Source organism: Hemicordylus capensis, chromosome 1, assembly GCF_027244095.1.
Source record: "Hemicordylus capensis ecotype Gifberg chromosome 1, rHemCap1.1.pri, whole genome shotgun sequence".
Lineage (NCBI taxonomy): Eukaryota > Metazoa > Chordata > Lepidosauria > Squamata > Cordylidae > Hemicordylus > Hemicordylus capensis.
The window spans coordinates 313,219,065-313,233,503 of record NC_069657.1 but is presented as its reverse complement, the minus strand read 5'-3'; the positions used below and the strand labels follow the sequence as shown (position 1 = coordinate 313,233,503).

The 14,439-nt window shown below is 41.5% G+C and overlaps 1 protein-coding gene across 1 annotated transcript in view; it reads left to right on the top strand.

The window, feature by feature from the left end:
* SNAP91 (synaptosome associated protein 91) overlaps positions 1-14,439 on the top strand; it is a 139,776-nt gene that overhangs the window by 113,695 nt on the left and 11,642 nt on the right. Inside the window, exons 23-29 of the mRNA XM_053287136.1 lie at positions 1,918-2,061; positions 3,384-3,533; positions 4,692-4,722; positions 5,142-5,253; positions 10,744-10,824; positions 12,101-12,205; positions 13,941-14,043. Of these exons, the coding sequence (XP_053143111.1) occupies positions 1,918-2,061; positions 3,384-3,533; positions 4,692-4,722; positions 5,142-5,253; positions 10,744-10,824; positions 12,101-12,205; positions 13,941-14,033 (716 nt within the window). The 3' untranslated portion in view covers positions 14,034-14,043. The remainder of the gene's footprint in view (positions 1-1,917; positions 2,062-3,383; positions 3,534-4,691; positions 4,723-5,141; positions 5,254-10,743; positions 10,825-12,100; positions 12,206-13,940; positions 14,044-14,439) is intronic.

Sequence of the window (14,439 nt, the reverse complement as noted above, 5' to 3'; positions counted from 1 at the left end):
AGCTTAGGAAGGAAGCCTAGAATAGCAGCCCCATAACAGCTCTGTCTACATCAAGGGTATGCCAAAGTAAAGTAGGGATTTGACTTCTCTTTCTAGCATTTCCTTATACAGAAGGGGAGTGGCTTGGCCTTGCATGTTTTATTGTGTGTCAGGGCCTTGACTTGAGATCTGGGGATTGAAGTAAGAAGCATTTAGGAGTTTGCTGTATTAATTTTTGGCCAGTCTCTTTCTGTTGCCTTTTTCAAGTGTTAAGTGAAAACCTAGAAGAGCAATTTAGGAAGACGTTAATTAAGAAAACCGGCATTCTGAAAAGCAGGCACATTCTAAGTATTTTATTGTAGGCTTTACAACTCAACTCTTTAAACTTGCTTTTCTTAAATGTGTACCAAGCCAGACGTAAATGATGAATGTAAATTCATTCATATACATACATACATATATATATATATATATATATATATATATATATATATATATATATATATATATTCCCCTAAACTGAAAAGCATCCTTGGAATAGAAAAGCTCCTATTAGTAATGGATTTGTGGGTGAAGAGGGATGCTTACCCTTTCTGTAGTGGTAGATTTTTCAATCAGCACCACCCTCTTCCCCAAATTGTTTTCTCTTGCAGAGAAAAGTACTAAGCATTCCTTCCTCACCCATTGCTGCTCTCATCAAATTTTCAGCCTGACTTTCATTAAAAAAATAACATAACAACCAGGAGAGAAAGCTATGCACATCTGTAACTTTCTCCAAAGCATGGTTTGAGGGTACATGATAAACCAACCTCACTGAAATGGAGCAGGTGTGGAGTCTGGTACTACTTACCTGGCAGCCTACCTAGAACTTCGTGTATGCCATCGTGTGTTCTGTTGAAGGAAGGCTGGACAGGGCGCTTTCCAGACTAGCTGCTCATTAGCAGCAAAATGTCTCCATTTGGACAAGTCGCATTCAGGATGTAAACAGCAGGGGGAGCACTCTCGCAGCAACTAACAACCTGAAAAAAACAGCAACTTTTCCACGCCGGATATGCGACATCCTTGCTCTATATCGCAGCGATTAAATTATCAACAAGGCATTTGAAAGGTGAACGGCACTCTACTGTCGGCGTAGGGACTGCGGTGTCACAACACAGGAAGTGTGGAAGCATACTTCCAAGATTTGTCCTGACCCCATTGTAGGGTCTAGTCTGGAAAGCGCCCAGAAGTGTAATAAAAAGTACCTTGTGAAATGTCGAATTTGACTTCATTTCACACAAATTTCTGACCCTGAACAGTTCCCAGTCTTTTATCTAAAATATTTTGTAACTAAGGGTATATTTTCTCTTATCTCTTTCTTTTTTAAATGTTAGGACTTGATCATGAGAAGCATACATTTCATTTTAGCCTTTTAGACTTTAGCTGAGATGCAAAACTGTCACTAGTGTTTAAAAAAAAGTTTTACTGACATTAGTACTTGTACATCTTGCCAACACAGACTTTTCTGTAGTTGCTCAGTAGAGCAAAACTTCAGCAAAATCTGGAGTTATTTAGGACTGGGATTCTTAGACAGGATTATATTGAGCTTCCACAACTCAAGAAGTGAAAAGGATTGTTGTGCCATCACATGCACTTCTGATTCTCCCAAAACCTGGGCAAGAGTGTATTGCTAGGACAACTGATTCCACTTCAGTGATAGTTGTGACAGCTGACTGAGGGAAATCCCAGGCTTATCACTGCTGAATTGGAGGGATTTGTTTAAATTTGGGTCTGCATCTTTTTCTGGACTGATCAGTATGTATATATGCTTGGAATATGCTGTGGCTGGGATGTGGAAGGCCTTGTGCTTTTCCAAGTTACCAAGAATGCTCTTCAGTCCTTTAGTGGGGTTTTTTGTCATATATCTTACCTATTTCTCCTTTTTTCCACATGTTAAAGGCTTTGGAGGTTCCTTTATTGCTCCTTCTCCATCACCTTCTCCTGTTACAGCCGCTCAGTCTAATATACTGCAGCCCAACTTTGAAGCAGCTTTTGGAGCATCTCCTTCACCCTCACCTGGTGGCAGTTCCTTTGATCCTTCTGGTGAGTGAAGTGTTTCTTATGCTTTTCCAGGGGAAAAAAATGCTTCCTTCATTTTGGAAAGGATATTCAAGTATTCCTTACAGGTGTAAATATCTTCTTGCCTTGTTGGCTCTTGAAATGGGCAAATCTTCAGTGTGCTAGTTCTAATGTAAAACTTGGATAGTATCTCCTGTTCAGTTACCTTTTGTACAGCTTCAGCACAGATCAAATTGAAGCACACACAGCTTCTTTGCATGTGCTTTATATGCATGTTATTTAAATGAAACTTTAGATTGCAGACACTTTTTACTATATATTCAGTATATGGATGTGTGTCTTGCTATTGTCACTGAGCCTTTGCTAAGCGTGCATGGCACCAAAAGTTAAATTTTAATAGAGTTCCAGGGTGTTCTTCCCTTGACATGAAGCTTAACCTTTCATCACTGCTCTGTCGTTTTTGTTTGTATCTCTTTCATTCTATACTTCCATGCTGGGGCCTTGCTACAAATTTGCAAATTGGGTGAGTTCTGCAACAGAATAAGTCAGCAACAACAACAACAAATATTTAGTATTGCTTTGCTTTATTTGTTTGCTTGCCAGAGCATAGTGCAACTCTGCTTATTGACATTTAGTATGCACGTCCTATTGTGAATAAGTGTATTTACCATGTAACACTGGTTGAGTTAAGAAATTGCTACCAATAGAGGGGTGGTATTAGCTGGTTTATTAGAATGGAAAGTTGTGTTTAAAAATATTATTAATGAAGGCTAAGGTTTACATTTTAGCCTCAGGAATTCTTATCCCAAAGTACCTTCTCTTGCTTTCTTATCCTTCCTCATGTTGAGCAGATCTTGTTTTCTTAAGGGCATTTTTCACACCCAGCTTTTAGTTCACATCTCCTCCGAAATAGAGGAGATTCCGGTAGCATCGTAATATATAAATCAATCCTTATCTTGTATAAGTGTACAAGTTGCACAACCTTTGCACTTATAAAAGTATGTGTGTCTGATTTCATGGTAATGAAACTTAATGTTGAAAATGCAGGGTATGCTACATATTAAGAGAATGTTCAGTATAATTGAGTTTGGTCATCTAGGCATTTGTTGTCTTGTTGCAGAATTCATTAGAATATGTTATGTTTCGGATTACTGTGCATACTAGTGTGCTAGCCAAATAGCATGCATGCCTTCCATTGGCATTACATTGACATCAGAACTATGTGATGGTACTAAGATCTGTAGTGATTGTATGTGTTCATGGTTTGACCACTAAATATTTGTTGCCTCAGAATTACTTTTATGAAAGACTAGTAGTATAAACTACTGCTCTGCTTAAATTTTCAGTGTTTGATGGCTTAGGTGACCTTCTTATGCCAACTATGATGCCATCTGGTCAACCTCTGTCTGCTTCAGGCGCAGCTGCTGCTTCTGTTTCAGCTGGAACCAAAGGCATTGGAAGTGATCTTGATTCCTCTCTTGCAAACTTAGTAGGAAGTAAGTTAGCAAAACTGCTGCCTTTGAAAGTTAATTTTTGGTGACAGCGTTGCACTAGTCAGTTGACCTGGGTTTAAACTGCTTTTGCTCAATATGCATCGCCTTCAGATACCTGTTGTCTCCTTGATAACAATTGCAGAATGTTGTGTCTCTTCCCCTATAGGAAGACACTGTGATTAAGCTTTCATTTACAAAGCAACAGGAAATTCCTGTCCTCACCATAAACTCTAGCACTTAAGGGCAAGGATTTTTTTAAAAAAAATATATTGCTTTGTTTGCTTCCACCATGCCACCAGTTAAGTATGTAAATACTTTTAAACATTTCACTGTAAGCAGGCAATGCTGTTGTACATAAATGACATAGTTCCAGAAGTGGTCTTTAAAGAAGGGCAACAGATTCCATCTTTCTAGTTATGCCTTATATGTTAGAGTAAGTAGAGTTAGTTAGCTGAAAGTAATAAGTATTGTGAGGAGGACAGATCAGAAAGGGTTATGAATGGCATGTCTGTGTTGCATCCATGATGGAATAGTGTGGAAACCTTGTTGACATACTGGTGATTGTGCATGATTTTTCATTTTATCATTTTTGACAGCTGAATAAAATGCTTCTTAAACTGCTACTTAGTGAACTCTGAGTAGGGATGTGCACCGAACTGGTCCCAGAGGCCCTTTATGGGCCTCCGAACCAGTTTGAAGAACCGGTGGTTCCGCCGGTCACTCACACGACATGCATGCGTGATGTGCGCAGTGGGCGCATGCGCAGATTATACTTCTGCTTTTCTGGCCAACAACGGGGGAAAGGGACTGCAGGGAGGTATGCTGCCGCCCCATGGATTTTGGCAAATTAACAGAGCGCCAGTGGGGGGAGAAGCGGCGGGAGGGGTAAGTGCACCCTCTCCCGCCCTTAAAGAGCCACCCCCCCCATCCCTGCGTCAGACTGCAGCTCTGCAGTTCCGTGCACACCGCTAACTCTGAGGAACCTAGTGGAGTCAGTGGGCTCAAACACCGTCATTAGTAAGTGTTTCCACATGTGTTCAGGCATCTTGAGGTCTTATAGCAAGAACTGCTGGAATAAACCAATGTTGATAGAATACGTTTGTGAGAAGGGTAATTAACATATTAAGTAATTTCAAAACTTTTTTATGTTCATCTTTGCAGATCTTGGCATTTCTGGTACCACAACAAAGAAGTAAGTCGCTCATGAAACCAACATTTCACATAGTAACATATTTTCCAATTGCTCATTTTGTCTGCTACTGCTTCAAGCCTTATTGTACTCTCCTTCCCTATAGTCTTAACTTAAAGCATTTCTTAAGTATTCAAATTCATTGTTTGGAAAATGATATTAAAATAGCCTTGTGAACAAAATGCTTAATACGGAACTTACTTTATTTTTCCTTGTACAACCAAATGATGTGGAGTACTACTGATATTTCTCTCCAATATTTGGATGCATATGAAAGCATATGCATTTTTTTCACTTGCAGAATGAAGATTAAGGATCACACTATTCAGGTTGATCTGCAGTCAGTAGGAGTCATAAATCTAAGCATAGATTTGCCCCTTTAATAGCAGCATTCTGTATCATTATGGACTGTCTGTTTTTAGGGGAGACCTTCAGTGGAATGCAGGAGAGAAGAAATTAACAGGAGGAGCCAACTGGCAACCAAAAGTAGCACCTGCAACGTGGTCAACTGGTGTTCCTCCAAGTGGCCCAATGGTATGTACTGTTACTGGATGCTTCATATTTGTGAAAAATTGCATATAGAATGCTGGCTGGTGATATATTGGGAATCTCCTTTTGCAGCAGCAAATTCTGCCATATGTATGAGTTTTCTCAACCACAGAAAATCAATATTGCTAACTGGCCTGTTTGTTTCAATATCCAAAATCTGTTTTCATAATGTTAGGAAATGTCTCTCTCATCCTGTCCATTGTTTAAATGTTATCTTATCATTGTACTAGCAGCATAACACTTCCTAAGAGCTTGGCATATTTTTGAGTTTATGCCTAGTGCAGCAGTTAGTACAATCCCTCCTAAGAACAAATACAGAGTTCTTATTTGTAACACTTTCACTAGGGCATTTTCCAGATTACACACTGCAACGTAATCACAACGTGTCTGCTAAGTGCTCCTCCATATTGCCCGTTTTTCCACATCAGTGTCGCTGCGTTGTCAGCAGCGTGTCATTCACATTTCCCATGTCTGCATTTGAATTATAATGATGCGTTTTTGCCCTACAACATTGTAAAAGCATTGCAGGAAAGTAGCTGTGTTTTTCCTTGGTAGGGAGGCTCGCAAAGGACTTTATGCATTGCAGCGTGTGGCAGTATGGATGGTTTTTCCCATTCCCTTTTAAAATTACCTTTTCTGCTTCTTCCATCCGGGGGGTGTGGGGAAATGTTGAGCTTACAGGACGGTGGGTGAAGGTGGTGGGTGCTGCATAAGGCAGGGAGGGCGATAGTCTCTCTTCCCTTCCACCTCCACTGGAGGTGGGGGAGGTGGCCGGCGCTGCTTACGGCAGCAATGGGAATAGTCTCCCTTCCATTCCCCAATTTTTTGCTCTAGCTGTCCCTCTCCTAACCCTCTATGACTCCTTCCTTAATTTTTTTTTTTAAATTTGTATACACGGGTTTTTGTGCAAAGATGCAAGCCCATTCCTCAATGCTTTTAGCTGCTGATCCTGAAAGCATCTGCTGTTGTTTTCCGGACACATCAACCTTATTTCTTGGTAGGCAGCTGGGTCAGTCAGGGTCTCCATTCTGTTATAACAAATAAAAGTTCTGTAAAACCAGGCTGATTGAAGATGGGCTAAGCAACTCTAATGTAGTGGTGTGCAATGTATGTAGTGACATATGTGATTAATTTTATTTAACTCCAGCCCGCTGATTGCGCGGGAACAGGGAGACATGGTAAGGGGAATGGGAAGAGGCACTATGGAGGCAGACTGTTGGTCCATCTGACACCATCATAACACGCAATGGCTTGCGCAAAGAAGAAAAGATTGAACTGTGTTTCCCCCTGCTGGCGGATTTGCACAAGAGCACCTTAAACAACAACAAAAAACTCCCCTTGTCGCATCAGTGGCTCCGCCCCCCCACCCACAGCCATATTGGCCCAAACTGGAGGAGGGGGGACATAAAATGCAATTCTAGTGGAGTATGGACACACACCCCATTTGGAAAACCTGATGCAGAGTTTGGATATGAATGGGCAACACCATGTAACGATGCATAGAGGAATGGATCAAGAAGCGCTGTACTTGCCGTTTCGGTCCACTGCCTCATAGAGTTGCACTTTGCAACACTTTAACCGGTGCAAATCTCATAATGTGGAAGACACCCAGATGTTCCATTTTAAAGGAAAAAATTATGGGCTGGATTGTAAGGAAAGTGAGTCTTTCCCTCAAGTAATCTTCCTTCCCTCCCTACTACAGTTCCCTGAGTGCCCCCCAATTCCAAATAAACTGTTTCTGAGGGTCAGGAGACCCTCAAAGGACCGCCTGGGGCTACATCCCATCATGACATGGGGTGTAGCACAGGGCATCATAGTAGAATGGGGGGAATTTCCCTAAACTGAGTGTGAGCACCTTCTCTTAGTGGACCTTCAGTCACAAAAGGTACCTGTGCCCACTTTCCAAGTATTCCTCCCTCCCACTGCAGCCTCCTGCAGCACATCATCACTGGTCCTGAGGATCCCTGAAGCTTAGGAGCATGCCTTCAGGGTGTGCAGGGAACTGTAGTGGAGGCGAAGGGAAGGTAACTTACGGGAGAGCTATTGCAATGCTAGACTTGGAAAAGAATATTTGCCATGGCATTTAATAGAATGGAGAGAATAATACTCTGAAATATTCTCTTAAATCATAATTAATGCATTGGCAAATATTCTTTTCATACTCGTGCTGCGCAGTTTAAAACCCAGAGGCCCACATGTTTCACAGCCAGATGAGAATGGAAGAAGGGCTGTGCCCTCACAGACTGCCCTGCAACCTCCAGGGACATATTTCTGCAAGCAAAAAGGGCTTTGGGGAGGAGGGGAGAGAAGCAAAAATCACTTATCCATCCTCTTCCTTCCATGCTCAACTTCAGAAGGCAGTTTTGCTGCAGGTGCGCTGCAGTCTCTCTGTAAGGGCACAGCCCTTAAGAACATAAGAACAGCCCTGCTGGATCAGGCACAAGGCCCATCTAGTCCAGCATCCTATTTTACACAGTGACCCACCAGATACCTCTGGGGAGCATACAGGCAAGAGGTATGCGCATGCCCTCTCTCCTGCTGTTGCTTCCCTGCAACTGGTATTGAGAGGCATCATGCCTCTGAGGCTGGAGGGTGGCCCACAGCCACCAGACTAGTAGCCACTGATAGACCTGTTCTCCATGAATTTGTCTAAGCCCCTTTTAAAGCCATTCAAGCTGGTGGCCATTCCCACATCCCATGGCAAATAATTCCATAGATTAATTATGTGCTGTGTGAAAAAGTACTTCCTCTTGTCAGTCCTAAATTGCCCAACCTTCAGTTTCATGGGGTAATCCCTGGATCTAGTGTTGTGAGAAAAAATTATCTGTGTCCAACCTCTCCACTCCATGCATAATTTAATACACCTCAATCATGTCTCTCCTTAGTTGCCTCTTTTCTAAAGTAAAGAGTCCCAGAAGCTGTAGCCTTGCCTCGTAAGGAAGGTGCTCCAGGTCCCTGATCATCTTGGTTGCCCTCTTCTGCACCTTTTCCAATTCTACAATATCCTTCTTAAGATATGGTGACAAAAGCTGTACACAGTACCCCAGATGTGGGCCACACCAGAGATTTGTATAGGAGCATTATAATGCTTGCATTTTTATTTTCAGTTCCCCTCCTAATGATTCCTAGCATGGAATTCGCCTTTTTTAGAGCTGCCGTGCACTGAGATGACACTTTCAATGAGCTGTCCACCATGACCCCAAGATCTCTTTCCTGGTCAGTCACCAACAGCTCAGATCCCATTAGCACATATGTGAAATTGGGTTTTTTTGCCCCAATTTGCATCACTTTACACTTGCTTACATTGAACCACATTTGCCATTTTGGCACCCCCTCGCCCAGTTTGGAGAGATCTTTTTTGGAGTTCCTCTCTTTGGAGTCCTCATTTCTGCCACTCTTCTGTGGTTTTGGAATGTGCAGGCCACTGTGTATCTTTTCAATACTGCAGATGCTTTGTCTAGTATTGGTGATCTTTCAGCCTAATGAGAAGCAATTTGCTGAATATATTCCTTGTAACCTGAGGTTTTTTTCTCACCAGAAAGATTGGACAATTGTTCTTTATGTAAGTGGCCTTTCATTATAAAGTCTTACTAACCAAAAGACTTGGCTACTAAACTAAAGAAAAAGGAAACTGTTGTGTATTTTAAGCCGGCTATAAAGACAGGATACACATACATCAGTGCTGCTGGTTCTTGCATGTTTTGATTCAAGCAACTTCATAATCTCTCTTAAACCCCATTCAGCTTGAAACCTATTATTCAAGGGTACCCTTCATTTTTAGCAAAGGTAAAGGGAGGACCTAGAATACTACTTTACTTCATTGTAAATCTATTCTTTAAAATGTTAACCCTTCCAAGAAGGAATCACAGCATTAAACTGGATAAGTTAAATGAGGTTTATAATAATCGAAACTCTTTTAGACAGGGAAGAGTTCATTAGTCTTTATATGTGTGTAGTACATAATAATATATGTAGTGCTGGAAAGCTCAAAGAAACTACACTGAGTGCAGCTTAACATCAAATAATAATTTAAAGGTTGTAGTATATCTTAACCAAAAGTTTTGCATTGATTAGAAGGCTTTAATTCTGGGGTTCACAGCATATACTATTCCAGCAGATAGATTCATACTTTATAGAAGTAGTTGACTAATTTGAATCAAGCTTAAGAAGAAATCTTCCAGCTTGGATTTGAAACAGGGACTTCTTTCCTTGTACCATGCAAAGCTTCATGCACATTTATGGCACTGTATAAATGCAATTTAAAGTTGTATTAAAAATGTTGCCATAACCTTTGGTCATTGTGGAATTGTATGACTAGGACAGCAGTCTGATGCTTAGTTATCACAAATGTTTACTATGAGCATTAGAGGAATGTACTCTGGACAATTTTGTCTTTTTCTTTTTTGGAGACTATACCTGCTCCCAGTTTCTGATACCATAAGGCCCCATCTCCTGCTGACAAGACTCGATGAGTATGTGTTATGGAGGAGTGTAGTAGATGTCTGCGCAGCATACAGGGGCATATTCGCTTCTCTTGAGGGATCGATCCAACCAGAAGCCTGCCATAATGGCAGGCATTTTGCAAGGTTATATACAACCTATAATTTAATTGCTGCATTCAGAGGCACCCTTAGCCCTTCTCAAGTAGGGAGTGCACACAGAATGGGAAGTAGAACTGAAGTGGTTGTCCCCAGTCCCAACCTTCATGCATTCATTAGAAGGTCTGAATAGAAATCAGCACCAATAAATTGTTGTGATATGTTTGAGAGAAACTGACAGTTAACACACAGAGGTGCTGCTCTGTTAATTTCTCTCGCATTGTTCCCTTGCATGTGCTCAGTTTAACTAAAAAATACTAGGTTTGATCTAGTGATTGTAGGTCACAATTGAGGACTTCTATACACAGAGACTGCCCCATTGACCTCATCATTGCCCCTTTAGAGGATGTTCCACACAACAAGAATATGCATGAGGAGCTTGTTTTGAAATGAATGGGGCAGTGTCATCGTGTAAAGAGCTCTGAATGAATCTTGTCACACTGCAGAATTCTTTATTTTGGCAGCTAGGTGGGAATGAATTTCACTAAAAGTAGTGGAAATTGCTGCCAAGTAAATGTGTTGGGCTCAAGCTATGAGAAGACCTGTGAATAAGAGAATACATGAAGTAGTTTCAAAGGTAGAAATTGGTGCACAGAAGATATCAAGGAATATTTAATGGCCTGCATTAATTAGTTACTTACTATAAGAGGGTTTAACATAACTAATCATGGGTGCTAGATTGCATTAATGCTGGATTCAGCAAATGGCAAAATGGACTTCTGTACTGAGTGTTGCCCATTTTAGTGAATGGTAACTTGATCTTGAAATACAATGAGGTGTATCGAGAGGGGGAGTTGTGTGTGTAGTTCTACAGGTTTGCATTTGGTAGAAACACTAACTAGCCGGTGGCTGTCTTCATTGTCATTCTGGTTTCTAGACAGGATCTGTGCCTCCTGCAGGTGCTACCCCTTCTACATCCGGTGCCCCTCCTGCACAGACTGGCTCAGGGTTTGGAATGGTGAGCAAAAAACGCTAAACGTTTCATAAGTCTGTTTTTCTTTCAAAGGCATGAACTAACAAAGCAATATGGGTTGTATCCAAACCCCACCATCCACTTGTGGTTTTCACCATTTCCCCTTCCCTGTCCAGTGTCTGCGCTACTCAGATCTGCTCCCGTGTGTTACCGGCCCCCAGGAGAAGATATTTGAGAATATTTTTCCTGGCGGTAGGAAGCTGGAGAGGGAAGGGCAAGAATTGTGCAAATTGCCACCCCCACCGGTGCAAGTGCAAAATAATGGAAGGCAGGGTTCAGACACAACCCAGTCACAAGAAGGGTTGGTACTACCTGTCACATCTCCCATTGACCTTCCTTGCATCCTTTTTGTGTTACTTATAATGAAGATTTTCTGTCCTTTCTATAACTTAAAACTTCTGCTCTTCCTGATGCAGGATAGTGAAGTTACCTTGTTACTTGTTCGGGATAACCAAAGTTGCATATATATTATTTTGCATGTTATACGGGGCAGAGAGTTGATTATCCCTGCTAAATGGGTGAAGAGGCAAAGTGATATTTCTCTTAAATTTAGCAAGGGGAGAGCAGCTGCCCCTGTTTATCCTAGGACAGTATCTTTTTCAATGACTGTTTGCTGGTGTCCCCCTTTGTGTCTTATTGTCTTATTAGATTGTGAATCCTTTAGCGACAGGAACCATTATTTTATTTATTTTGCTATATGAACTACTTTTAGAACTTTCTTTGTTGAAAAGTGGTTTATAAATGTTCAGAGTTATTACTGAGATAATAAACCTCTGTCCTACCCATTGGTGGTCCACCTCAGTTTTTTTATCTGCCCAGGCTTCTGGGATTTCACCAAGCATTTCCAAAACCTGAAGCTTATCTTTGGAGCTTTGTGGACTATAAATGTGGTTGTGCTGGTGGTTGTTGTTTTAAAAGGCAGGGCGGGGGAGAGCTGATACTCTCTGGAAGTTGGATTATGTTCCCAAAGCTAAATTCTGAGCTTGTGTGTTGGGATTGCAGAATACACGCTGCACTACGTATGGCATTCTCTGAGGATTTACCTGCTGATGGCATAGGATATACAACTTACCTGAAGAGTAGCTAGAAATTGACTTACTTATTCTGTCGTTGAACTCTAGCACAAAAATCAGATTGTGCATACCCAAGAGAATGCAGTATAATGGCACTTCTGTTGTCAGTGCCTTGTCAGGAACCCAGTCAGGTGATTTTGTCTTGCCAATCCTGCAGACACCACTGATTGGTTTCCAATACTTTCCAGCAACCTTCCGGAGCAGGTGTTCCAATGATGCCACAGCAGCCAGTTATGTATGGGCAGCCTATGATGAGGCCACCATTTGGAGCAGCTGCAGGAGCTGGTGCACAAGTAAGTGTTAGCCATTTCTCTAGTCTGGCTTATGGAGAACTGGTATGAAGTGTGTGCATGCACCCCTTGTTTTTGATATTGGGTATTTTATTTTCTCAGTTGTGGGGTGGGTTTTTTGCAAAATTTGTGGGGGAAACATGGGGGAAGCTCCTTCTCATGCTTTGCTGCTCCCCCCACAATGTGCTGTGCCTCCAGAGTGTCCAAAAATCAGCCTAAAATTGCTGGTTTGGTGTGTGTGTTTTTTAATGGGAGCTATTTTGTTGCTCCGAGAAACAAAATGGCGGCCAGAAATGATCTCCTGCCACTTCCGACCCGTAGATACGGGAGGTCAACATATTTGCGGGGCGGTTAACGTATGTCAAGGTTGGGTGTCTTTTTCCCAACCACGGATACTCGAATCCACAGATATCGCGTCGGCGTATAAGGTTTGCCTATGTTTACATATAACTTATTAGTTCAGATCAAAGTGGTTTTTTATATCAATTTGTTCTTATTATTGTTTTTAATTTTCTCCAGTGTGGCCAGTCACTATTGCAATATGTTGTCAACACGCTAAGTAAAATAGAGAGTAACACTTTTGGGGCATTCAAATGAATGCACTGGTTGGGGGATGGGAGCACACAGACTAGCTATGCTCCCTGACACCAGCAGCACACTAAATGGCCATACTTGCTGTTTTCCCAGGGCTCAGTAGTGATTAGAGTGTTGGACTAGTACCAGGGAGACCTGAGTTCAAATCCCCTTTCAGCCATAAACCTCACTGGATGACTCTGGGCCATTTACTAATCTCTCAACCTAACATACCTCACAGGGTTGTTGTGAGGATGAGCATAACCATGTACATGCTCTGGAGGAAGAATGGGATATAAATGTGTGTCTTTTAAAAAAAATTCTACTATAAGAACAAATATTTATATTCCGCTTTACAACAAAAGTTCTCAAAGTGGTTTACTTAAAAAATAAGAGAGTTTATTGTTAAATTTATATGCCACCTTTCATTAAAACAATCTCAAGGTGGTTCACGCAAGTTAAACCAGGACTATAAAAATTACCCAATTAAAATAGAGATCTGATTAAAATATTAAAACTAAGCACAATATAACCATAAAAAATACAAAGCAGCAGCAACAGAAACAATCATAGTTCCTAGTTAGCTTCTTCAGGCAGTTGCTGAACACAGGGAAAGCAGGGATGAGGCCGCAGAGCTTCTAGCTATCAGGGGTCCTGGCTAGCTAACATGCTCCCATCCCCCACTCCATGCATCTGTTTGGACACTTGGAGAGGCCTAGGATCTTACTGGAGCGAGACTGGTCTAAGCAGACTAGTCTTCTCAGGCAGGGAGTTTTGTGAAGCAGATACCAAAACAGAAAAGACCCTCCTTTCCTCTAGGATTAAATTTTCCATAAGGGAACACTAAGGCACGGTCTGAATGCCTAATCTTAATGACTGAGGGGAGTTTAAGCTATAGGAAATCCTTCCTTCTGATAAAAAGCACTAACCTTGCATAAACCTAACTAGTTCAGTGTGTGCGATCTTTGGATATGTTTGATTCATGTGTACCTTAAATAGTTGGATCTGCAGTACAGACTGTAAAGTGGGTGGGAACAATATTCATTCACAGAATATCCAAGGCATCTTCTCCTTGTTGTAGAGTGCAAATGTTTTATTTGCTCATCCATATGCTCATGCTGTTTCTCTGATTAACTCTTACTCTTCTTTGCTTGTGGAAAATAAGCTCTCTCCAAGCCCTACACCTGCCACACAGAGTCCCAAGAAACCTCCATCAAAAGACCCATTAGCGGATCTTAACATCAAGGATTTCTTATGAACTACTTAAGGTATGGATTACTTCTTACACCCTTGATTTGAAATATAGACAAACCTACTTACTAGCATTCCCTTTTGACACTTTTACAGGTGACTTGAACTCCTCTTAGTCTGACATACCTTAGTGCTGCACTGAATCTTCGTGGGGTTTGATTTTCATTGCAAAAGTAATTTCAGGGTGTGTGTGAGCACTGTAATGTTCCATGCTTTCATACACTTTTCACACTTTGGTTTGCAGCCATTGCTCCTCTGATATGTTGTGGGGGATGGAACAGGTAAGAAAGAGATTCCTGTGGCCAAGACCATTGGAGCAATGTTCCCTCGCATTGGGATGCATATACAAGTTCATATCTCCTTGAAAGTTCATATCTCCTTGCTTTATTTCTCTGCACTGCATTACTTTTCAG